The sequence below is a fragment of the Pyricularia oryzae genome, chromosome 7, assembly GCF_000002495.2.
Source record: "Pyricularia oryzae 70-15 chromosome 7, whole genome shotgun sequence".
Classification (NCBI taxonomy): domain Eukaryota; kingdom Fungi; phylum Ascomycota; class Sordariomycetes; order Magnaporthales; family Pyriculariaceae; genus Pyricularia; species Pyricularia oryzae.
In genome coordinates this window covers 2,868,528-2,893,018 of record NC_017854.1, presented here as the reverse complement: position 1 = coordinate 2,893,018, position 24,491 = coordinate 2,868,528, and the positions used below count along the sequence as shown (strand labels likewise).

Below are 24,491 nucleotides of genomic sequence, written 5' to 3'. Positions count from 1 at the left end.
GTGCACTTCCCACTTTCGGCGGTCCTTCCGTCGAATACTTCGATGTCGAATGGGTTTCGCAGCGGATACATTTGTAGTTGGCGTTCTTCGGCCCATCCTTGGTCGAGGAAGCATTTTCCTTCCGCACCGCAATCGGTGAGGGCATAGGTTGGGAGGTTTTGGCCCCCCACTGTCAGTTCGGCAGGCAGGATCATCAGGTCGGATCGTTGGTTATATTCCTCTTCAACGGGGAACCCGTGAACGGCGGCGGCAGAGATGCGGATCGCCGGCGGTCTATGCGCGGCCTTGGCGGCCTGGGGGCGACTTATCCCAGGCGGGCTCCGTTTTTCGAACTTCGGCTGCTGGAGCGGCTGGCGTCCGAGCCGCGGCGGGGGTTTTTAGGGAGTTTGGTTTGTATTTGGCGCGGGGACCTGGACCTGGACCTGGATCGTTCGATTCCGGCCTGGTGCAGCCGCGTGCGGCGGGTATCCGGTTCCGGGCATTTGGCAACGAAATGTTCTTGGGATCCACAACGGTAACATAGCATGTTTTCCTTGCGGTTGTGGCGGCGTTGGCTGCTCAGGTCCATAGGGTCGTTAAGCGGGAGCTCCGCGTTTGGCTTGGGGGCGGCCCGCGGTATGTCGGGTTGGGTTCGGGGAGCCGCGCGCGCGGGGGGCGCTGCGGCCCGAGGGGTACGTGTCTGTCTATTTTTATACTGCTGGTGCTGGCGGTAGCGGTTATCCAAACTTTGCAGGTGTCGGGTGAATTCGTGGTATTGGCGAGATGGGGCGGGGTTGTGGAGGAGCATGTCCTGGAGCTCTTCCGATATTCCCTGGAATAAAAGAGGGGGGAGGGCATCCTCCGGCATTTCTCCTTCCAAAGACAGGCGTTGGAACTCCGACAGATACTCGGCGAAATCTACGTTCCGCTGCTTCAGGGCATATAGTTTGTTTTGTGCGTTTTGGACGTGGTCGGGGTCCCCGAATGCCTCCTCTAGGTATTGGAGGAGATCCGTATAATCTCCGAATTGGGGTGTGCCTCCGACCATTTTGGGCAGGATCAGGTTGTACGCTTTACCGGACAGTCGACCGGCTATATAAATCAGGCGTGATTCGGGGTTGGGGAAGCGGTCTTTGTTTGAGGTCATCTTCCCCCGGATTTGGGTGGCGAAGCGGCGGAGGTCGGAGCGGGCGCCCGTAAATTTATCGGGGTCTGGAAGTCGTTCAGAAAGGCGGGCGGAGGCGGGATGTTCGGAAGCAGGCGGCGGAGTTGTTCCCATAGGAGTAACCATAAGGGGTTCAACAGGCGTGTTGGTAGTTGGGGCGGGGGTGGTTATATGTACCGTGGGTAGCGTTACGGTCCGAACTTCCTTCAGTTCGGACCGTGTTTTCTCTAATTCGGCGAAAGCGGCATCCCGGGAGGTTATGGCGGAGGCCTTTTCCATGGCCATGGCCAGAATGTCGGCCTGCGCCTTGTCGCGGACACGGTCCGTTTCGGCGCGGGCGCGTTGGGTCTCGGCTTCCTGCATTTCTAGGCAGGAGTTCAGGCGGACGTTGCTATCGTGCAATAGTTGCAGCTTTTGGTAGGAATCGGAGATGTAAGACACCCATTGTTCAGGGTGTCCTTGTAGGTGTTCGATCAGTTCCTCGGTCGAATCGGTTAAGATCGGGGGTTGCAGTGACGCAGGCATCGCGGGCACCTAATGAAGGAGCTACGTAATGTCACGGGCAGGCAGGGCGGACAGGTAGGTGCGGGCGATCAGGTAACAGGACAGAGTATATTGGCTATCTAGTCTTCCAGGTACAGGGTAGCAGGTGGTTGTTGACGAAGACGTAGCTCGAGGAGCTACATATCGGAGACTGCAGAGATTTCGCGTAGATATACGCGCGCGAGGCGCTCGGCCCTCGCGCCTTCACGTGACAGGGGTCATGACTAAGCGACAGCCCAGTGGCTGTCCTTCAGGTCTGTGACAGGCCCCCAGATAGGGTATACAAATATCCGTAAGTGGATTTTGAATCTTCCCTAGCCCCGGCAAAATCGCTGTCACTAAAACCAAGTAATTTTAGGCCTTTAAAACCCCCAATCAAAGAGTTAGGTGGTAAATTAGCTTTAATTACCCTATTTCCGTAGCAGATTGCTAGGGATTTAGTACCTGCTAAGTAGCGAAGTAGGTTTTTAGCTGCCGTTAAGTGGATTGTAGTGGCTTTCGTTAAAAAACGAGATAACCATTGAACCGCAAAACCGATGTCCGGGCGCGTTAATAGCATTAAATACATTAGGGTGCCGATAATACGCTGTAACAATTTGATTTCTAGCGCATTTACGGGTTTGCCCCCACTATATTTTAGCACACCCGGCTGTAAGGGAACAGAAATAGGTTTGCAATCAGCTAATCCGAACGTTGCTAATGCTTCCTCTATATACTGACTTTGATGGAGCCAAAGCAGGCGGTTAGGCCTGTCCCTTATAATCTGAACGCCTAGAAAATAGGCTGCAGGGCCCCTGTCTTCCAATGCGTATATTTTGTTAAAACGGGCTTTTAAATCCTGAATATATTGCAATTTAGGACCTATTAGCAGGCAATCGTCAACAAAAGTAACAATGAAATGCTTGGATTTAGCATTATAAAAGACAGCTGGATCAGAGATTAGCGGCTTAAAACCTTCTGTAAAAAGTAGGCTTTTTAGCTTTGTTTGCCATTCTCTTGGGCCCTGTTTCAGACCGTATAGCGCCTTTTCCAACAGTATAACTTGCATTTCCTTTGGATTATAGCCCATTTGCACTAAAATTTTAGCGGTAGTAGGGCTGCAAGATCTAGCCCAATCGCTAAAACCCTCTGGAATTTGCAAATAAATATCTACGTCGGTAAGGTCACTATTTAAAAACGCACCGATAAAATCGATTTGTTCTATTTCCCAATTTTGTGCATTAGCTATAGCCAATAATATACGCCAGGTGGGCGGTATACTAGTGCTAGCAAAAGTCTCGATATAATCTAGGCCTTCGACCTGTAAAAACCCCCTAACAACAAGCCTGGCTTTATACTTTATAGGCTTATTATTTTCATCCTTTTTTAATTTAAACACCGGCCGGGTAGAGATTAGTCTACGGCCTGTATGCATTTTAATTTTAGGGATAAAACGGAAGGTTTTTGCAGTAACGATCTGGTCGAATTCAGACGCTAAAGCTGCTAACCATTTAGCACTTTCAGGGCTTTTTAGGGCCTGTTGGTAGCTATTTGGTTCGCCGTCTTTAGTGGGCTTTTTCTTTGTTTTCTTTTGGGTTTGATAACAAAGATAATGCACGTAATCGATATCCATAGAATCTGGGTTTTCGAACTGCGAATTTAACTCCATATTCTGTATTTTAGGTGCCGAAAACACCGGAACTTCCGTTATTTTAGGTGCTGAATTAGGCACCGCTTGTCACGGGCAGGCAGGGCGGACAGGTAGGTGCGGGCGATCAGGTAACAGGACAGAGTATATTGGCTATCTAGTCTTCCAGGCACAGGGTAGCAGGTGGTTGTTGACGAAGACGTAGCTCGAGGAGCTACATATCGGAGACTGCAGAGATTTCGCGTAGATATACGCGCGCGAGGCGCTCGGCCCTCGCGCCTTCACGTGACAGGGGTCATGACTAAGCGACAGCCCAGTGGCTGTCCTTCAGGTCTGTGACAGTATTCCCCCCTTCCAGGCCGAGCTCCGTCACGGCCGGGGCCCGGGCTTATGGGGGTATCGACGGTGGAAATTCTTTACCAATTGAGCAGCGTTTTCCAGGTAATCGGCAGGTTCAGTCGTGGGTTCGCTATATCCAGCCCAACGGACGATATATTTCAGCCGGCGGCCTCCTCGGCCGCGGGTTTCCCAAAAGGAGTCGAGGATCTCTTCGACTTCGTATTCTCTCTCACCTTCCACTTCCAAATGGGGTGGCGGTGCAGGTTGTTGGCCCGGCAGGGGCTCAACGTCAGCAGGTTTTAGTCGGTTTATATTGAAAACAGGGTGTACTCTCATAGACGACGGCAGGTCCAAACGGTAGGCGTACGGGCTAATCACTTCAGAAATTCGGAAGGGTCCCAAGTTCTTCCAATCCAGTTTCTTCTGCGGGCGGGCGGTCTGGATATTCCGTGCGTCTAACCATACATATTGGCCGACGGTAAGCCGGCGGGCCGGGGTACGGTGTCGGTTCGCCTGTTCTTCGTAACGGGCTTGGGCGGCGGTCATTTCGGCGCGGGCTTGTTCCAGAATGGCTTCCATTCGGGCGGCTAGCTTTTCGGCATCCCGCTGGGCGGGCAAAGGCTGGTTCAGGGGTACCGGCTCGAATCCCATGCGGGGATGGAATCCGTAAGTCGCGTAAAACGGGGAGGTTCCGGTGGTCTCGGACTTGTGGGAGTTGGCTGTGAATTCGGCGAGGGGAAGCCAACTTTCCCAATCATCTTGCAGGTAGGCCACATAAGCTCTCAAATATTGTTCCAGGGACGCGTTAAAACGCTCGGTCTGTCCGTCAGTCTCGGGGTGGTGAGCAGTGGATAGCAGGCTGTCGATTTTCAAACGGGTTGTCAGGTGTTTCCAAAACTTCGACACGAATTGGGTGCCTCTATCCGAAACTATCGTCAGGGGCAACCCGTGTAGTTTCCATACGTGGTGTAGGTACAGGTTGGCGGTGTCCTCGGCATTGCAGGTCCCTTTACAAGGGACGAAGTGTCTCATCTTAGTCAGGCGGTCTACGACCACTAGGATGGCGTCGTGGCCGTTGCTTTGCGGCAAATGTGTGATAAAATCCATCGACAGGTGTTGCCATGAGCGTTCAGGAGTGGGCAGGGGTCGCAGGAGGCCCTGGTGGCCTTCGCGGGACGGGTTGATTCGGCGGCAGGTCTGGCATTTCTTTACCCATAATGATACGTAATGTAGCATTCCGGGCCAGTAATATTCTCGGGACAGCAGGTCGTAGGTTTTTGCTTTGCCGGGGTGACCGGCGACGGGGGAGTCGTGGCAGCGGCGCAGGATCTCGGCTTTCAGATTATTCGAATCGGGTACGTATAGTCTATTGCGGTAATACAAATAGCCGGATCGTTCTTCGCATTCGGCCAATTGCAGCTTGGGGTGGCGGTCGGCGCCTGTCCTCAACGCTTCTAGGGCAGATTGCGTTATCGGGTCGGATTCGTATCCGGCGTCTAGTAGCTCTATCAGGTGTCTTGGCAATAGGGGTTTGTTTTGGCGGATTATGGGTTGTAACCGGGTGGGGCGGGCAGGTAAATTGTGTTCTTTCAGTACGACTTGTGTTTGGTGCTTAAGTCGTTCATCCCCCTCCTCAGGCATATCCTCTGACCTCCTGGTTAGTGCGTCGGGTTTCGCTCCTTGTTTCCCGGGTCGGTAGGTGATACGGAAATTAAATCTTGACAGGAATTCGGCCCATCGGGCTTGTCGGCGGTTGAGCATTTTCGTCGTCGTGAAATATTCCAGGTTGCGGTGGTCCGTAATTACTTGGACCGGGGACGACGTCCCTTCGAGTTCCGGGCGCCATTCTTCAAAACAGCGGATAATGGCTAGCAATTCTTTGTCGTAAATCTCGTAATTGCATTCGGTAGCTGTGTGTTTTTTCGAAAAGAACGCGACGGGGCGGAGTATTCCGTCGTCGCCGTATTGTGACAATATTCCCGCAGAAACATAATCGGAAGCGTCGGTCTCCAGGATCACATCCTTTTCCCAATCGAAGTGCGCCAGTACGGGGGCTTCGGTAAACTTTCTCTTCAGCAGTCGGAAGGCGGTTTCGCAGGCGCTATTCCATTCGAATGTGTTAATAACAATGGTGCTAACAGGGGATATAGGGGTAAACCCTAGGTGCGGCGTGGTAAATAACCAGTGCTAAAAGCGCTGAATAATAGGTAGAAATGCACTATAATTTTGGTACTGATAAATAATTGGTTGGGGGAGATTTTGCTTTATTTCCCTTACATACTCTCCGACATCGAAGTGGGGGTCCGCACGCCAGAAAAGGTTCCGGTGCCGCGAATGAATTTCCGAAAAACTAATTTGTATGGGTTTTTGAAAAAACACCCTCATTTGCATACAAACCATCTCTGGGTTTGCATTTAAACGTTGACTTGGTGAAATTTTCAACCCGGTACAGGGTAGCTGACTCGCAGGTGCAGGGTGGGTATTAAACCCGGTACAGGGTAGCTAACCCCACTCGCTGACCTTTAAATTGCATTCCTGCATTAACAAAGTAACGGAATTCCACCATTCCCCACTCCACTTCGGCACTAAATAAAATTGGCTATATACAAATAAAAGTGGGCTTATTACATGCAAAATAATGCATATAATTAACACCCCCTCTCTTTTGCTACTTAATCCAAAAATAAAGTCGGAAAAGAAAAGTACGTAAAATAAAACCCCCAAAACAAAAAAACAAAAGAAATTCCCCCTTGTGTCCCAACCCAACTCGAACCCCCGGTGCGAACCCCCTGGATGAATAAGCCCTTTGTACCAAACCCCCGATTGACTGAACCCCCGAATTGAAAAAGACCCCCAGAATTGTAACAACCCCCGGATTCGAACCCACGACCTACAGATTATAACCAACGGAACTTACTACTAAGCCAGGTAGCTAATCTGGCTGTTCGTTGTTGTGGATCCCAGAAAAGTTTAATATATAGGGTAGATTAAAAATCGCTAGGTCGCCCAAAACGCGAGCTAATTAAATTCGGATTCGACTTCGGGTATAAGGTCGGTATAAGTTGCTTAATAATCAACCTGAGCAGGGTAGGTTTGGGTAGATCGGTTGGTGTCGGGCTAACAAAAATCCAATAATTGCAAACAAAGGAGAAAAATGGTGGTAGTTAGCTAACGAACTAACTAGGTGCCCTACAATTCAATAGGTAAAAACTAAGTTTACAGGGGTTTTAACCCTATAAGCTCTAAAAAAACCTTGTGAATTGGAAGCGTTAGGGGCTTTGTAAGGCCGTCAGCGGGCATTTGTTTGGATTCCAGGTATTTTAGGGTCACTAATCCTTCTGTAACTAACTCCCTTACGTAGTGAAATTTTAATAACGTATGTTTAGTACGTTGGTGGTGCGTAGGGTTGTGTGCGTTAGCTATAGAGCCTGTATTATCTCCAAATATTGCAATAGGGCCTTTTACAGGTAGTCCAATCTCTGTAAATAGGCTTTTAAGCCACTGTGCTTCACGCAGGGCTTCCGCTAAGGCGTCGGTTTCGGCTTCTGGGGTGCTTAAAGCTATAGTACTAGCCTTTTTGCACTTCCACGTTATAGGGCCCCCAGATAGGGTATACAAATATCCGTAAGTGGATTTTGAATCTTCCCTAGCCCCGGCAAAATCGCTGTCACTAAAACCAAGTAATTTTAGGCCTTTAAAACCCCCAATCAAAGAGTTAGGTGGTAAATTAGCTTTAATTACCCTATTTCCGTAGCAGATTGCTAGGGATTTAGTACCTGCTAAGTAGCGAAGTAGGTTTTTAGCTGCCGTTAAGTGGATTGTAGTGGCTTTCGTTAAAAAACGAGATAACCATTGAACCGCAAAACCGATGTCCGGGCGCGTTAATAGCATTAAATACATTAGGGTGCCGATAATACGCTGTAACAATTTGATTTCTAGCGCATTTACGGGTTTGCCCCCACTATATTTTAGCACACCCGGCTGTAAGGGAACAGAAATAGGTTTGCAATCAGCTAATCCGAACGTTGCTAATGCTTCCTCTATATACTGACTTTGATGGAGCCAAAGCAGGCGGTTAGGCCTGTCCCTTATAATCTGAACGCCTAGAAAATAGGCTGCAGGGCCCCTGTCTTCCAATGCGTATATTTTGTTAAAACGGGCTTTTAAATCCTGAATATATTGCAATTTAGGACCTATTAGCAGGCAATCGTCAACAAAAGTAACAATGAAATGCTTGGATTTAGCATTATAAAAGACAGCTGGATCAGAGATTAGCGGCTTAAAACCTTCTGTAAAAAGTAGGCTTTTTAGCTTTGTTTGCCATTCTCTTGGGCCCTGTTTCAGACCGTATAGCGCCTTTTCCAACAGTATAACTTGCATTTCCTTTGGATTATAGCCCATTTGCACTAAAATTTTAGCGGTAGTAGGGCTGCAAGATCTAGCCCAATCGCTAAAACCCTCTGGAATTTGCAAATAAATATCTACGTCGGTAAGGTCACTATTTAAAAACGCACCGATAAAATCGATTTGTTCTATTTCCCAATTTTGTGCATTAGCTATAGCCAATAATATACGCCAGGTGGGCGGTATACTAGTGCTAGCAAAAGTCTCGATATAATCTAGGCCTTCGACCTGTAAAAACCCCCTAACAACAAGCCTGGCTTTATACTTTATAGGCTTATTATTTTCATCCTTTTTTAATTTAAACACCGGCCGGGTAGAGATTAGTCTACGGCCTGTATGCATTTTAATTTTAGGGATAAAACGGAAGGTTTTTGCAGTAACGATCTGGTCGAATTCAGACGCTAAAGCTGCTAACCATTTAGCACTTTCAGGGCTTTTTAGGGCCTGTTGGTAGCTATTTGGTTCGCCGTCTTTAGTGGGCTTTTTCTTTGTTTTCTTTTGGGTTTGATAACAAAGATAATGCACGTAATCGATATCCATAGGATCTGGGTTTTCGAACTGCGAATTTAACTCCATATTCTGTATTTTAGGTGCCGAAAACACCGGAACTTCCGTTATTTTAGGTGCTGAATTAGGCACCGCTACCGTTATAAGCTCTGGGGGGCGAACAGTAGACTGTACAGGCCAGGGAGGAACTGTAATTGCGGGAGGTAGGGGATTATTATCCACTGGATCCAAAGTTTTGGCGCTGTAGATTTCGTCTTCAGGTTCAGAATTAGAATCCCCCTCTAAATCTGGATTTTCCCCCTCTGAAATCTGTAGCGTTTCCCCTGGAATAGCCAAATTTTCAGCGGGTATACCCTCTAAAATTTTTACGGTAGAGGTTTTATATACGGCCCGTCTGGCGGGGGCGTAAACCAACGCTGTAGAATTGGATAAATGGGCTAAAAGCCTTACTGTTTCCGTTCGGGGAGCCAATTTGTTGGATTTTTGGCGTTTTTCCAGCGGTATAATAGCCTGGCATACGGTACCAATAACCCGATAATGGCCTAAATTAGGCCTGTGTGGTAATCCAGGTTGAAATTCGGAATAAAATTCCTCGTAGGGTGTTAACTCCCTGTTAGTTACCGCTGTACGGTTAACTAAATCAACCACGGCTGACAGTAAATAACACCATAAATATAGTGGTAGACCTGCCGCTAAAATGGTAGACCTTAGCCTATCCAAAATAACCCTAACGGACCGTTCCGTTAGCCCGTTTTGGCCATGGTTGTAGGGGTTGGAGGTGCTAAAATTAACACCTTTACTTGCAAACCAATCTTGAAGCTCTGTATTTACCTCGTGCCCCCCATCAAAATGAAATTTAGTGGGGTAGCGCCCGTACGTAGCTTTTAAAACCTTAAAAAAGCCTTTAATAGCCACTAAAACCGTAGGTCCGGCTTTATTCCGTAGTGAGATCGACCACCGAAAACGTGATTTTCGATCCACTAATAACAAAAATACGGGTTTTTTATTGTGAGGGTTAGGTTTAAGGGTTACTGTATCACCCTCTATGGAATCGAGGATATTAGGGGGTGTAGGGAGTGCCCCTTTATTTGTACGCCTAACAGAGGTGGCTTTAATGCAAGTAATGCAGGTAATAGCCCTAATTTTGTCGAAATTAGGTAGACCGTCTGCGTTTTTAGCGGTCTTTTTAAGCAATAACAACCCTATATGCCCTAAGCGCCTGTGCCATAACAGGGCTTTTTGGGCCTGGATTTCGTCACAATCGCCTGTAATTCCGTCTCCTTCAGCTGTTACCCAACCATCGGTAGTTCGATTTAGGCTTAAAGGGAGGTAATTTACAGGGGCCTGCACTAATTCCGGTACTAAAGGAGGTTCTAACAACGGATTTCTTGTGTGGGAAACCCCCTCTTTTTCGGTATTAGCCCCTTTTGTATTAGGCTGCTTAAAAGGGTCATCTAGCGGCTTACCGGGCCTACGGGGCCCAATCTCACGTGGATTTTCAGGGGTTTTTGCACTAAATTTCTGCATTACAGGTAAATCTACGGTTATATCCTTATTTTGTTTGGGATTTAACACTTCCGTTACCGTATTTTCTCCCGGTTCCGAATCGGTGTAGATTTTATAGTCGTCTTGGTCTTCAGGGACTATATTATTTAGTTTTACCTCCAACGGGGCTGCGTAGCCCTTTGTAACCCCCTGTAAGGTTAGGCTAGAGGCGGTGCTATATTCACCAATTACACAGGCGTAATTCGAAACCGTAGATGTAGTATTTCGAATAAGGATATCGCACCCTTTTACCTCCAAACAGAACGAATTTTTGGCGGTATTTAGGCGTCCCCACGCCTTGCGATCCCGATCGTACAGGGTATTTTTTAATAATACGCCCCCTGTATTGTAGTGTATTAGCCCACTAACGATATTTATTCCAAACGAGGGGATATATAGCACGTTATTTAACGTAACCTCTCTAAATTCGTCAATTTTGGAGCCATACCGGACCTGTATTTTAACAGTTCCAGTGCCAATAGGCCTAACAGGGCCACCTCCGGTACCGATTTCGACTGTTGAGCCGGGGGTATAATCGGTAAAAAATTGCTTATTTGCAAAGATATGGTGCGTGCTACCTGTATCGTACAGGACCGGGTAGCCTAGCCGTCGGGGCTTAGGGTCCCTATTTACGCCGCTTCCAGGCTTCGTCTTAGCCTTAGAATTAGTTGCTAATACCTGTGGTTTTAGCGTTTTACCGGTATAATCGGGTTCCGAATCCGATTCCGAACATAATTCTATAACCCCGCTAATAGCGGAATTAACCTCCTGTTGCAGTGCCCGGTACGGTAAATTACCGCCCGAATCGCCTGCCTGTTCCAGGGCGTTATACGCTGCGCAAACGCTAACGTCACCTGGAATCGAGCCCGTAAATAACTCGAAATCCATTGAAATCATGGAAGTTCCAGCGTTCGATTCGCTGGAATTGGAGGATTTATTATCTTTTGCAATAGCCGAATCCGAATTAGGGGTTGATTTGCCCTTTTTTCGTGATTTGGAGGTGCCGTCCTGCCCATTATTTTCCTTTTTAGCGTCCTTTTTAGCGCCTTTTTTCCCTGATTTTCGACCTTCAGCCCTGTAATTAGTGGCTTTGGCAGTTGTAGAGCCTGAAATCGAATTTTCGGATATAAGGTCCGCCATAAGGTATTGCAAATTTAATCGATCCGAATTTTGGCCTATAGCCTGCAGGGCCCGTTGGGTACTGCGTTGGCGTTCGGTCCAGGTAGGGAACGTCCCCTCCAGGGCCCGTAGGTATTGATTTCGTACATCGATAGGGCTAATTTGCACGTTGGCATTCGCTAATCTAGCTACCAGGGAATTAAAACGGCTGTTAAATTCTGGTATTGACCCTCTAAATTTCGAAAAATTTAGGGCGTGAAATTCCCGATATAGCGAGTCTCTGCTAATCTCGGGTGCAACGGAATAGCTATCTTCCAGGGTCTTATAGGCCGTTACAGGGCTGGAATGCCATGCAATGGATTCTAAAGGTTCCTTGGTTAGGCTGTCTTTAATAAGCAATAATAGGACTGATTGCTCATGTTCCGGTAGGCTATAGCCAATTTCAGGGTTGGAAATAAATTCCGCAGCTTTTATAGCCCTGAATTGTACTATAAGTGCCTGTTTCCACAGGTCGTAATTGCTAGCCCCTACTAATTTGCAATTTTCGGGGAAGGAAAATACCCGTTTTGATAGTTCTTTACCTATCCCGTCACCTAGAATTAGGTTACCGGGTGGATTAGGTGGTGCGGTAGCGGTATTAGCGCTAAAAATCTGTGGGTTGGCCTCCAGATTACCGCTATTGGGGGTATTAATACCCGCAATACCACTAAAACTAGTGGGTTCACCATTTTTCAGCGTCAACAGAGATGTTAACTGTTGAATTGTGTGCTGAAGTTGATCCAATTGCGTAGTTAACGCTTTTAATTGCAGGTCTTGCGCCTGTAATTTAGCGGTTAGAACTTCATTCGGGCTGGATTCAGGGCCCCTATCCGGTGGAATTGGGCCTGGGAGGCCCGACATAGGGCTGTCTTCCATTGTAGGGTGGCCTGAATTATAGTTAAAAACTAACCTAGTCGCCTAAGGGTAAATACCCCAATCTAGGATTTTCTATAGCCGTTTGCCTTCTAACGGTTACAGGCCTATACTTGCCAAATATAGGGCTTATTGCTATTTTCAATGATCGAATCCACTGAAAATACAGGGTTGGAATCCCTAAATCCACAATTAATGGGTGCCCTGGTATTATTTGTACCGATCCAGGTGCACTAGCGATCGAAAGTTCAATTCGCTAGGTGGGTGCAGGGTAACCTGCAGGGTAATTTGCAGCGTTCGGTTAGTGGATCACTGGGCTATTAGCGGGCGAATACAGGGGTTTTGGCCCTGACTCGTTAGCGCAAACCCTAATTAACGCACTAAAAATTTGAACCAATCGCAATAGCGATGCACAACCCATAAAAACCACACCAAAAATTTTGGGATTTGCAATCGAGCGAGCGCTGCAGTGCCTGAAAATTGGGCCTGAGTCAAACGCTAATATAGCGACCCCTCACTGTAATTACAGGGGGGATAGGTGCTAACGTAGCACCTATAACCAACAATTTGCACAAAAACAGCAATATCTTCGTCAATATACGTGCTGCGGATATGCGACAATAACCAAATTAAAGCCTGAAAACAGGGCTTTCCAATAATGCAAAGTGCGCTTTAGTGCACTAGCTAGAACCTTTCCGGGCTCATAACCTGTTAATAAAAATGGTGCTAACAGGGGATATAGGGGTAAACCCTAGGTGCGGCGTGGTAAATAACCAGTGCTAAAAGCGCTAAATAATAGGTAGAAATGCACTATAATTTTGGTACTGATAAATAATTGGTTGGGGGAGATTTTGCTTTATTTCCCTTACATACTCTCCGACATCGAAGTGGGGGTCCGCACGCCAGAAAAGGTTCCGGTGCCGCGAATGAATTTCCGAAAAACTAATTTGTATGGGTTTTTGAAAAAACACCCTCATTTGCATACAAACCATCTCTGGGTTTGCATTTAAACGTTGACTTGGTGAAATTTTCAACCCGGTACAGGGTAGCTGACTCGCAGGTGCAGGGTGGGTATTAAACCCGGTACAGGGTAGCTAACCCCACTCGCTGACCTTTAAATTGCATTCCTGCATTAACAAAGTAACGGAATTCCACCATTCCCCACTCCACTTCGGCACTAAATAAAATTGGCTATATACAAATAAAAGTGGGCTTATTACATGCAAAATAATGCATATAATTAACACGGTTTATAATTAATTTCCTAAATTTAAAATAATTGTACAAAAATAGGGAAATTAATAAAATTCGGTGGATTTTTGGGGAAATTAACCCAATTAATATAATAACGAAAAAAACGCCGAATTGGGTTTTAAATAAATTTATAAATACGAATTTAACGTTTATATAAATTAAAAAATGGGTTAACAAATTACGGGGTACGGAAAAAATTCGCGGAAATTCGGTTTAAAACAAATTTAATTAAAATATACGGACGTTAAAAACGTCGAAAAAATAGCAAATTATTATTTAACCGAATCGAAATTAAATTAAAAAAAACCGCAAAAATATTTAAAAATAACCGGAACGCCGTTGCAATATTCGAAATAAAATAAAAACGACGAAATAAAATTTTAATATTTAAAATATTAATTTTTTTTTAAATATTTCCGGTTCGAATTTTTTATTAAATACCGTTTTAAATTTTTTTTTCCTTTTTATCGTCGTTTTTTTAATTATTATTAATTATAACGTTAAAAACGTCGGAATCGGTATTAATAATTTTTTCGATTTATAAAACGTTAAATTGGTAAATTACCGCGGCGTAACCCGCGGAACGACGTTTTTTTAACGAAAAAAATTTAAAATTATCGTTCGAAAACGTATTTTTTTTATAAATAACGATTAAAAATATATATTTGGTAATTACGCGCCAACGGTTAAAATTTTAAAAAACGTTCGTTAATTTAAAAAGCGCAGGAAAAACGTTCGGGGAAAAAAAAATTATAACAATTGTGGTAATTGGGATTTAAAACGGCAAAACGTCGTTTTTACGTTTGCGAAACGTTACGGTAATCGTTCCGGTATTAATATTACGGCCGGTTTTTATTTCGTTTTTAAATAATCTTTTAATAATATATAAATTGTAAACGCGCAAAAATAATATTGCAAATTTAAAAACGATTGTCGAATTGGAAAAACGTTAAAAAAACGTTGCAAAAAAAAAATTCCAAAAAAATTGTCGTAAAAATATTTTATATTAATTTGCACAAATATTTTTATTTATATTTCGTATAACGTTTAAAAAACGGATTTATATCGAAACAAATTTCCAAACGACCAACCGCAATTTGTTTTCCTACCAAATAAAAATTTAAATAATCGAAATAAAAAACAAATTTCGGACCGATAAAAATAAAACCGTTATTAAAAATTAAAAAATTGTTAATAGCGCGAAAAAAACAAAAAAAACCAAGAAAATATACAATTATTAATTATAACGTCGAATTTAATTAATAATCGGTCGAAATAATTGGAAAAACGAAAACGATAAAAAATAAACGGCAAAAAAACGAAAATAATAATTTTTTGGCGTTTCGATTTAAATAATAATAATAACGAAATATAAATAAATTTAAAAATATTGTCGAATTTACAACGAAAAAAACCTTTTTTATAAACGAAATAATTATTAAAAAATTTGCAATTAATTAAAAAAACCGTTATAATTGTCGAATAATAAATTAAATAAATAATAGCAACGTTAAATAAAATTATTTAAATTTATTATTTTCGGAACCACGTTCCAATTTAAATAACGCCCACAATAAAAAATTCCATAATTAATTCCGGAAAATATAAAAAATTCGGCCAAAATATTAAAATAACAATTAAAAAATTTAACAAAAATTGTAAAAACGATACAACCGTTTTCAAATTCTTCGTTTATTATAAAAAGTAAATTTGAGGATTTTTAAACGCGAAAAAAAAATTGCCGGTATTGGAATAAAAGGGATTGCGTTTAATTTATTAATTTAATCGATAATTTACGTGTGGACCCGCACGTAATTTATCCGATTTTCGATTACGGGTATAAAAGCAAAAAAACGATTAGAAATTCGAACGTAAATAAATTAATCGTTAGATAAGAATATACTACCTTTTACCCAATAACAACGTTTTGTTAATCGATCGATCTACGAAAGGCCTATTAACACCGTTGATTATATGCGCTTCCCACTGGCTTCCCGACCACGGCAACGGAAGCGCAAAAAGCGGCCGCAGTTAACAGGAAAAAGGTTGAAAGTTTCATGGTTCGTCTATCTGAGAATAAGGACACCCCGAAAGTAACACCTTCTGAGAAACACGATTCCAAGGAAAATGAGCCTGCTTTTGAGTCAATAAGCGAATAATGTGAGGATTGCACAACACCATAACTTGCAAGTACTGGCGTTGGAAGAATTGGACTGATTACAAGACCTACCTAGCCTACTAAAATTAAAGTTCGAAGCTGGGTGTATTGGGAACCTTGACATGTGAGTGGTTGGTTTTCAAAAGCACGTCAAGCCTTTGGACTACCTAAATAAGTTAGCATGACTATACAAGAAATACACAACAGTGGGCCCGCATACTCAGCTGTAAAAGTGATAACTAGGTCTTATTGCAAGATGATCAAAGCTTTGTTGTGAATCCTTTTTCTTTCTTTCTCTTTGCAACTTTACGATTAAAACGAATTGAATAGATACAACATACACAACAAATTATCTTCTGCAAGCGCCGCTTGAATTATTTTGGCTAAAAGTATAATCAGGGCAGATTTAATCATGTGACATCTTACTCGCCCGGTTTGTAAGGGCTGAGAACAACAAGCAAGCATTCCAAACGTTTGAATACTTGGAGCTGCACTAGCCTCGTGAATAGCTCCTGAAAGTCTCACCGAGTATTCTCCTGCAAGTTACCTTTTCCCCCACTCCCAGTCGCGTTCTGCCAATTCGTAGAAACAACACATCTCATCGCTAATTCAAAGCATGGGAGCATTCTGTTTTGCCCCCGCCTGTTTAAGAGACTGGACAGCAGCCACGGCCAAGACGGAAAATAAATGTACCGAGTTGGATGTTGTTCAAAAGTCTTAAGATAAGAAAGCGAGCGTTGTCAGTGACGACGTTGACAGGAAATGATCAAGTAAAAGGCAAAACAAGGTACTACTTCGAGAAGCAAGGGATTATCTGTCAAGGGGCTTATGTCACTGTTGCAACTTCCAGCTTCGGGCTTGCCACTCATGTTTTTGAGCTAGTGAAAAGGCAGTTCATTCGCCTCAAAAAAGCAATCGAACAAAGTTCTTTGATATATTTTGAAATGGCCTTAAAAGCTAACGAGGCATGCGAGTGAGGTGTCAAATTAGATGATGCAAAGGTTCACTGTGTAGGTGCAATTGTATAATTACAATCAGGTGTCCGGACTCCAACTATGGGATGCTCAGTTTCATGGTCATGCAGACGGACAGTTCCTTCGGGAACACACGTCAGTTTCCGGCGTGAAAACGTCAGCTCTGCCATACTCACTCGACAACGAACTTTCAGGCGGACTTGCGGTCTGGGCACTCGGTTGTGTCTACAACACTCTGCATTACTAATAATGTGAACAATTTCGGGAAGATACTTAGCTTCTCAAGACGAAATCGCAACCTGCCCTCACGGGGGCCTACTAGATTATAACATCCGCCGCCAAACACATCGTCAAAGCCAAGAAATAATGTATCATCTTGGGCCGTATCCAGAATAAAACTGGTCTGTTCGCAACTGCTATGCCTACTGCTGGCAAAACTCTCAGGTACCATCTTCCGTTTTGTACAACTCAGTCCACTGCTGATCTGAGGTTTGTGCTCTTGACAGAAATTGTCAAGCAAGCCAATCCGTCAGCCTCTAAATCAAGACAAGTAGATTGATAGATACAAGGACGGGTCTAGCTCAGTCGTACCTCATCTCAAGGCCTAGGGGATGTCTGTTCCCATCGCCGTAGGCGCATTCAGCGGCTTTCCCGCCAGTGGCCGATTCGTCACCGTGTGCCAGATCTTGGTGACCACTTTACTCCAAGTCCTTCGCATATGCATTCTTATTGGCTATAAGACATGTCCATTGGATACCAGCCTTGTTCTAAAGGAGTAAATGACAACCAAGAAGAATAGTCGTACTGCGGCATCAACATGGGCATCATGTCTGGATGCTGGCCATGGGATTCAAACCCGGTCTGCATGTTCATCTGCGTGGCAATGGGCCCCTGCTGGGTGATAGGAATCGCGCTTCCATTAAAAGTTGCCGACGGCGTACCTTCTTGAGAAGGCGGCAGAGGCGGCGGTGGGGCCGCGTGTTTTTGGAGTTCAGCTGCCCATCTCAAGCGAACAGAGTCCAGAATTGGTCCACACTTGGTGAATATATTGTCACTTTGCGGTGCGTCTGGATTTGCCGTGTCAGGCGTGGACACGTTGGTGAGGCCCGCAGACTCGGGAATGGCCATGAGCTTGTCGCGCATGGCATCGACTATAGACGTAGGGTTGATGCGCTGGCTAATCTCTCTGGGGTCCCAGACCGAGTCGGGATGACTGAGGCACAGCTTTAAAAGCATCCACATGGCCTGCGGCACTGCCCCACTAAATGTGTACGGCATGCCATAGAAGTGTATGGGAGCAAGATCGAGGACGAGACTGAAGAAGCGTTCAAAGGCTTCGACTAGGGCATGGATATTCTCGAGCTGCCTGGTACTGGTCGGGAGGTTGACGTGTTTAGGGTTTGCAAAGGGTGCTTCTTTGTAATCAAGGGCGCTTTCGGCTATCGCAAGCTCCAAATACCTTAGGAGAAAGGCGACTGAAGCTGCTGATATTGGTAGATTGGTCAGTAAAGAGGTTCACTATTGAGAAGGGGGTGTCGAACATGGCGGGTGGGAGACTACCATCGCCAGCTATGTCGTCAGGCAAAGAGTACCGCAAATCTCGCGATGTTTGCCTGAGCAGGTTGATATAGTATGAGGGAAGCCCTTTGTGTGGGTCCTTGGCCAGACCCAGGTCGCCAGCAGCAGGATGAAATCGGGCTCTGTACAGTTGTTCCTGGAGCCGTTGCACTTTGACATTGGCCACAAGTATTTTGTCTCCATCCCAATCCGACTCTTTTAGCAGATGTACCATCATGCCCTCGAGATAGGATGTCCATGGGAGTCCTTCTGCCCTCCTCATCGACGTGTATATCCTGATCCGTTGTCAGTTGTAATCTACGCAATTGCATTGGCACCGTAAGAAACACATACCACGAGGTGACAACAAAGCAGCCCAGAGCGGCTCGACGGTGTTCGTTGCTTGGCTTGATGTGCGCTGGCTCCTTGTTTGCAAACGTGTCCCCGCTCGCCACTCTAAATGAATAGATCCCAGACGGCTCACCGAATGGTCTATGTAGACCGAGCTCAACAACCTGAGAAATGGCCAACCGTGTCATAGCTGTGAGGAATGGTCTCCTGGCTTCATGAAAATGGATCCTGTAGCCACGTTAGCCCTTTCCCGACTGTTCTGTCTGCCCAAGGGGTATTCTTACCATGCGATGCACGTGATGAGAGCGAGCAAAAGATCCATAGAGTTATCATAGTCCATCAGAAGCTTTTGTGCTAGCATGTGCTGCAGTTCCTCGGAATACTTCATCTGTCGCGAGAATACCTTGCAGCTGATCGACTTGATGGCAAGCATGAAGAGTGGGTATTGGGCTTGTAATTTGGATGCAGTCATGTCTTCTGTGACGCGGAAGTAAGGAAATGAGAAGAGAAACTGTTTTGAGAAAACTTGGAGGCTTTCTTCGGCTTCCTGGTCAGGTTGCATACTGAAACTTGGAGCAGAAGTGCTGGAAGCAGACGTGCTAGGAGCCCTTAGCCTCTCATGGGGCGCGTCTATGCTGTGTTTTCTTCCTTTGGGGTACAAAGGAGACATCGTGGAAGATTGCTGGTTATTGGGCATAGTAATAATTGGTGTAGAATCTAGTAATGCTGGGCCAGCGAGAGAGAACTCCTTGTTGGCTGATAGCGGACCTCGGGAAGTTGTAATGGATGTAGCGGCAGGCCCAACCCCGGGTTTTTGCTGGTGGGTTTTGAGGAGCGAGACCAGATCATCGAGCTTCTCCTGCGGATGCACGTACCGGAATGATCGAGTTAGGAGCCAAGAAAATCGCCATGGGGACGAAAAAGAGTGTTTTTTTTTGTTTTATTTTTGATTTCTTTGTTGACCAAGAAAGAAAGGATGAAAAAAGAAGACTACACAGAACTGAGAAAAAAACACATAGTAAGAAACACTCGGTATGTAACGCACCTCAAGTTGAGCAGTCCTTGATGTGCCCTGGCGTCTTGAAGTTCGCCTACGGACAGTCTCGGAAGGCACACAGTCTTTGCCTAGTCGGTGACATCTTTCGCAACTGCTAATCTCACGGCCATTACCGCGATAAAAACATTTGCATTTGGCCTTGACGCAGTTGGCACAAGCCCTACCGTATGGTGCTGGGATTCCTGGGGGTGTAGATGGTGCCGAGGCTGTGGAGCTGGCCTTGCTACTGGCACCGGAATCCACGGTATTCATCCTTGGGGGGGCCGCCACAATCCGGTCACTGTGGACGGGACCGGACGGATAGCGTAAGTGAGGCCTTTTTTCTTTTTTCTGAGAAATAAGGCAACCAACGTTGAGTACCGTGCCGTAGGGAGGGGAGGGTGGTGTGGATTGGATTCCGCCTGTGCCGATAAATTCAGTTAGACGATAACGACTAATTGCCGCTGGACGCACGCGGCTTTCGTTCAGGAATTGCCTATTTGGACGGGCTGAGGGTGGATATGGAATTGAGCCAAGTCTGAAATGCGGATTGCGGCGTTTGAAGCGCGTGAAAGCCGTCCGTACGGGTGAGATGAGGCAGGATGGTGGCACACAGAAGGACAAGTGGGCGATGGATTGAGCACGGATGGAGGGGGCATTGGACATTCAAACTCCGCCGCCGGAGTTTCCACAGTGTCACCACGTGACCCTGTTTCAGACAAAAAAAGCTAAATTCCGACTAATTTTGACCAGATTTACAGGGGGCACCATGCCTTGATCGGCTTTTGAAGCGGCTAAGGTACAGAACCTTACCCTCCTAGGCAAGGTTTCCAGGTAATACACAGGCCCCACCTTTCCTCCACGTACTGGTAGTAGACTGACTTGCCACTCCCTCCACCTTCCAAATGTTTCTTTCATCTCCATCTTCAAACCAAAAAACGGAAACCATGCCTTTTGTCAAGGAACGTCACGTCACGTCACGTGGTGTTCACTCCCGGTTGATCGCCTAGCTGCTACCAGCTTCGCCTCTGTTATCCGGGCAGGTATCTAATTAGGCACACCTACCCTAAGGTACGGTGCTCAGCTTACTCGAAGTAAGATGAGGAAGGTACTCTGCTGTGCACAGCTGCCTATGAGTAAGTTAGGTGGTACCTTACATGCTTGCCTTACTGATACTGCTGAAGTGCATGAATGACGCCAAGTGAGTACCTGCATCAATGCCGTTCGCCCACGGACGATCCAGCGTAGGTCACTATCTTACCGTACCCACATAGATACCTACCTACCTAGGTACACAGCTAAACTACCAACCGCCTTTTTCCTATAAGCCTTCAAAGGTAGCAGTAGCTTTCCCACCTAGAAAACAAGATAAGAAATCAGGAATACATTTATTTCGTTAAGAGTCTGTATAAGCATGTCCTTTCCTCGGCCTTCCCTACATTTGCTCTTTACGCCGCCATGGCTGCTCGACCGACAGAACTCGGCGCTTCACCAACCGAGGTAGCTATTGCAGAACCGATAATACCAGACCAGGACAAGGTCCGCGAGCCTGCGCAAGAAATCGGTAGCACCCAAGACCATCATAGTTCATCTACCTCGCCATCTTCTCCGGTCGCTAGTTCTCGCATATCGCCCTTGGGCCTGGGCAACTCTGTAGGAGGCTCGGCGAATGGGAGCTTCAATTCCAATGGCCGCGAGATATTCGTGACAGATTTCCCGTCCCATGCCCCAGGTACCAGCGCCGCTAGGGCGGGCTCTGACTCTGACCATGTGCTGGCGGATGCTGTTCAGCCTCTGCACATATCGGGAGCAAAGCTCGTTGCCATGGTCTCTTCTGCGACTCTAGCTACGTTTCTTACGTTACTGGACATGTCCATCATTGCCACCGTACGACGCTCGTCTCTGGTTTGGGGGTTGTCGTAGCTGACTGGAGAGCATGGCAGAGCTGATCCTCAATCTCTTACCAGGCAATTCCTCACATCACCAGCGAGTTCAGCTCCATCGATGACGTTGGCTGGTATGGGAGTGCGTACCAACTTGCAAGGTGCGATTGCTGCTAGGCGCCAGACTGAGCCACATGATGTCTCTGGTCCGACTTTTCATCTTTGCAATTGACGCTCACCGTTGTGATTGTCCTAGCAAGAATGCTCACACCATGCATTACCCAATACAACAGCGCGGCGTTGCACCCGATTGGCAGTCGGCTGTACACTTATATAAACCTCAAGGTAAGCATCTTTCGTCTGTGTGCCGGCCAGATTTTCTCAGATTGGCTGACGAGATGATGCTGCTGATATCAGTGGACATTCTTCATTTTCCTAGTGCTGTTTGAGGGTGGCTCGCTGATATGCGGCTTGGCATCTTCGTCCTTCATGCTTATTGTGGGCAGAGCCGTAGCCGGTATGGGGTCCTCTGGTCTGATGGGGGGCGGCCTCAACATCATCGCTGGTGCAGTGCCCATGCACAAAAGGCCTTGTGAGTGTTGAACTGTCGAATGTGTATGGACAATAACTGACAATTGTTTCTATGGACTCAGTGTATATTGGCATCTTGATGGGTTGTACGTACCTTGCGTTGATCGGGCCCAAGACGTTTGTCTCAACAGGCAACTTTTGTGGCGCTGAGTCGTTGTGAACTTGTAGCCAACACTTTGCTGACACTCCCATGGGGACAGTTTCCCAGTTGGGAACAGTGTGCGGCCCGTTATTGGGCGGAGCTTTCACTCAATTCGTATCTTGGCGATGGTGTAAGTAAGCCCTGCATCCTTCTCGGTGTATGGTACGCCATCGCTACCAATTGGATTCAGGGTCGCTGATTGGTCCAGGTTTCTACATCAATCTCCCTGCTGGAGGTCTCTGCATCTTCTTGATGGCCCTTGTGATGGTCCCGGTACAGGTCCCAAATCTCTCGGGCCACGGCTTCGCCTCGCGCGGCCACGTCTACCTGACCCGCAGGTTCGACATTGTAGGCTTCATGCTGATCGGTGGCGGCTCTGTCATGCTCCTCTTGGCGCTCGAGTTTGGAGGCAAGACGCAGCCTTGGGATAGCTCTGTCACCATCGGTCTGCTTTGCGGTGCGGCCGGGGCATTTGTGGTCTTTTGCCTTTGGATGCACCGCCTCGGTGACGAGGCGCTCATTCCCAGGTCGCTGATCAGCCAGCAGGTCGTCTAGTGCTCGACTGTCAGCATGATGTTCGCAATGGCCAGCTCGTTCACTGCGGCCTTTTTCCTACCCATATACTTCCAGTCGGTGAAGGGAGCGACTCCGGTGATGAGTGGCGTGTATACCTTGCCCACTGTGCTCGGTCAGCTTGTGTTTTCGGTGCTGTCGGGTTTGATCAGTAAGTTCAGCCAACTGTTTCTCCATGATGAAAACACGAGACCCTGATTACCATGACTGCAGTTCCCATGATTGGCTATTATGTACCAGTCGCTGCTGTCGGGGCAGCCGTCAGTGCGGTGGGCTGTGGTTTGCTCTCTACCCTGTCCCCCAAGAGCACGGCGGCCGAATGGGCTGGCTACCAGTTTATCGCTGGCGCCGGTAGAGGCTTGTATCTCCAAATAGTATGTCTGCTGTTTACGTCCGAGTCTTTGAGTTGCTATGCCTACGAACTCGCTGACCAGTGCCAAAACACCGACAGCCTATCCTTGCCGTCCAAAGCTACCTTCGGCCCTGCGATCTTTCGATCGGCATGTCGACCATCGTCTTTGCCCAAACTCTCGGTGCAGCAATTGTCCTAGTCATAGGCTCCTCGGTCTTTCTCAATTCGCTGCGCCACGAGATCCCCGTCGCAGCACCGGATGGCGACCTCCCGAAGATCCTCAAGGCCGGTGCGACGGGATTCCGCCAACTTTTTGAGAAGAACCACTCGCTCCCCGGTATCATCTTTTCCTACACACTAAGCCTCCAAAGAGTCTTTTATGTCGTAACCGCCATCGCCTGCCTGGCATTCCTCAGCTGTTGGGGCATGGGGTGGAAGAATATCGGGAAAAATCAGGCCGCAACTGAGGTGGAGGTTGAGTCTGGGGCAGCTTTGAACGAGAGGGAAAAGAGGAGAAAGTCTCAGGCGCAGGTTGCCGGCCATGCGGTCGAAACTGGCGTGCGACTGTCGCTATCTGCGACCTGAAGGGCTTGGCCGTTGTTTGTCTCCGGGGGGTTCTTGTGCAACCAAAGCATCCCTATCAACGTGCGCGATTGGAGCTTTTTTGTCTTGCGGCAGATGGAGGTGCCACAGGTGCTCGGTTACTGACTGAACTTTCAGTCATCAAAGAAAGTTTAGCACGCGTTGCCCCCTGGCTTTAAATTTCGTGGTATCTGTCAAACCATGCTGGGAGATTGAAACGCGTCGAGTCGACATCTTTGGGTGTCACTTGTATAACGAGGCAACGCAAAAGAGATGGCGGAATACAGCCTACATTGGGTAACAATTAGTTCAAGTCTTTTCCTCTTTATTTTCTTGTCTGCTTTGTCTGATGATGCCTTTGAAACTCAAGAGTGCCCGAATTTGTAAGGGTTGGAAGATTCCATCGGCTTACACACCCCATCATCGTCTTCTCCTCAGGGCATCATTGATGCTGCATCGCAAGCTGTCAACAACACGCTACATCAAATTTGGAAAATCGAATTAAGCTGTGTCTTTTCACGAGTAGTAAGTCCGTTGCTTATCAAAGGCCATTGGCAAGATCGGCTTGGAATTCCCAGGTCTTATACGTCTACTACAGATATAGTCACCGTTTACCCGATCCGGTACCCTTCAGGGTCCTTGGATCAATTTGATGTCTTCTAATAACAGACTGGTTCTCTAGGCCCCGCATTTTCTGTTTGCTGTCAGCCCTCAAACAGAACTGAGGAGAGCCTCCTCCAGTTCATTCCATCTGAGCCTCCTGCAACTAGCCGCTGTCCCGGCCCTTTGGTCACTGGACAAGCGAGTAGGCTCACCAAGGCCCCTCAAACCTCCACGTGTAGTCCTCTCCAATAGCAGCACTCTCCTGACAGAGTATCCTACAGAGCAACAAAGGGTG

At 46.6% G+C, this 24,491-nt stretch overlaps 3 protein-coding genes across 4 annotated transcripts; 1 reads left to right on the top strand and 2 right to left on the bottom strand.

Annotated features, from left to right (window-relative positions):
- Positions 1–12,891: 12,891 nt before the first annotated feature.
- MGG_18058 (uncharacterized protein) lies at positions 12,892–13,354 on the bottom strand (the record flags this gene model as incomplete). Its single annotated transcript, XM_003721343.1, has 3 exons — positions 12,892–12,950; positions 13,014–13,082; positions 13,240–13,354. Coding segments are annotated over 3 exons (243 nt in total), but the record flags the coding sequence as incomplete, so codon positions are not given.
- Positions 13,355–16,498: 3,144 nt separating this feature from the next.
- MGG_10562 (uncharacterized protein) lies at positions 16,499–20,074 on the bottom strand. The gene is made up of 5 exons (XM_003721342.1): positions 19,480–20,074; positions 18,719–19,293; positions 18,438–18,662; positions 18,087–18,379; positions 16,499–18,010 (listed from the first exon to the last, which is right to left on the bottom strand). The coding sequence occupies exons 1-5, from the start codon at positions 19,741–19,743 to the stop codon at positions 17,253–17,255; spliced, it is 2,115 nt and encodes a 704-aa protein (XP_003721390.1). The 5' UTR covers positions 19,744–20,074; the 3' UTR covers positions 16,499–17,252.
- Positions 20,075–20,553: 479 nt separating this feature from the next.
- MGG_10563 lies at positions 20,554–24,075 on the top strand. 2 transcript variants are annotated; one of them, XM_003721341.1, is made up of 11 exons: positions 20,554–20,671; positions 20,745–21,357; positions 21,438–21,514; positions 21,610–21,698; positions 21,771–21,945; positions 22,007–22,030; positions 22,145–22,216; positions 22,295–22,640; positions 22,967–23,033; positions 23,111–23,890; positions 23,964–24,075. In XM_003721341.1, the coding sequence occupies exons 3-10, from the start codon at positions 21,475–21,477 to the stop codon at positions 23,594–23,596; spliced, it is 1,299 nt and encodes a 432-aa protein (XP_003721389.1). In that variant the 5' UTR covers positions 20,554–20,671; positions 20,745–21,357; positions 21,438–21,474; the 3' UTR covers positions 23,597–23,890; positions 23,964–24,075. The 2 variants fall into 2 exon arrangements, with proteins under 2 accessions (XP_003721389.1, XP_003721388.1); XM_003721340.1 differs by lacking the exon at positions 23,964–24,075 and having other exon boundaries at positions 23,111–23,915.
- Positions 24,076–24,491: the final 416 nt, after the last annotated feature.

Coding starts and splice junctions, on each gene's coding strand:
- MGG_10562 (XM_003721342.1), bottom strand. CDS start 19,743: ATGAATACCGTGGATTCCGGTGCCAGTAGCAAGGCCAGCTCCACAGCC. Junction 19,294..19,479: donor CAAGGACTGCTCAACTTGAG/GTGCGTTACATA, acceptor GTGCATCCGCAG/GAGAAGCTCGATGATCTGGT. Junction 18,663..18,718: donor CTCATCACGTGCATCGCATG/GTAAGAATACCC, acceptor ACGTGGCTACAG/GATCCATTTTCATGAAGCCA.
- MGG_10563 (XM_003721341.1), top strand. CDS start 21,475: ATGACGTTGGCTGGTATGGGAGTGCGTACCAACTTGCAAG. Junction 21,699..21,770: donor ACACTTATATAAACCTCAAG/GTAAGCATCTTT, acceptor TGCTGATATCAG/TGGACATTCTTCATTTTCCT. Junction 22,031..22,144: donor TATTGGCATCTTGATGGGTT/GTACGTACCTTG, acceptor CCATGGGGACAG/TTTCCCAGTTGGGAACAGTG.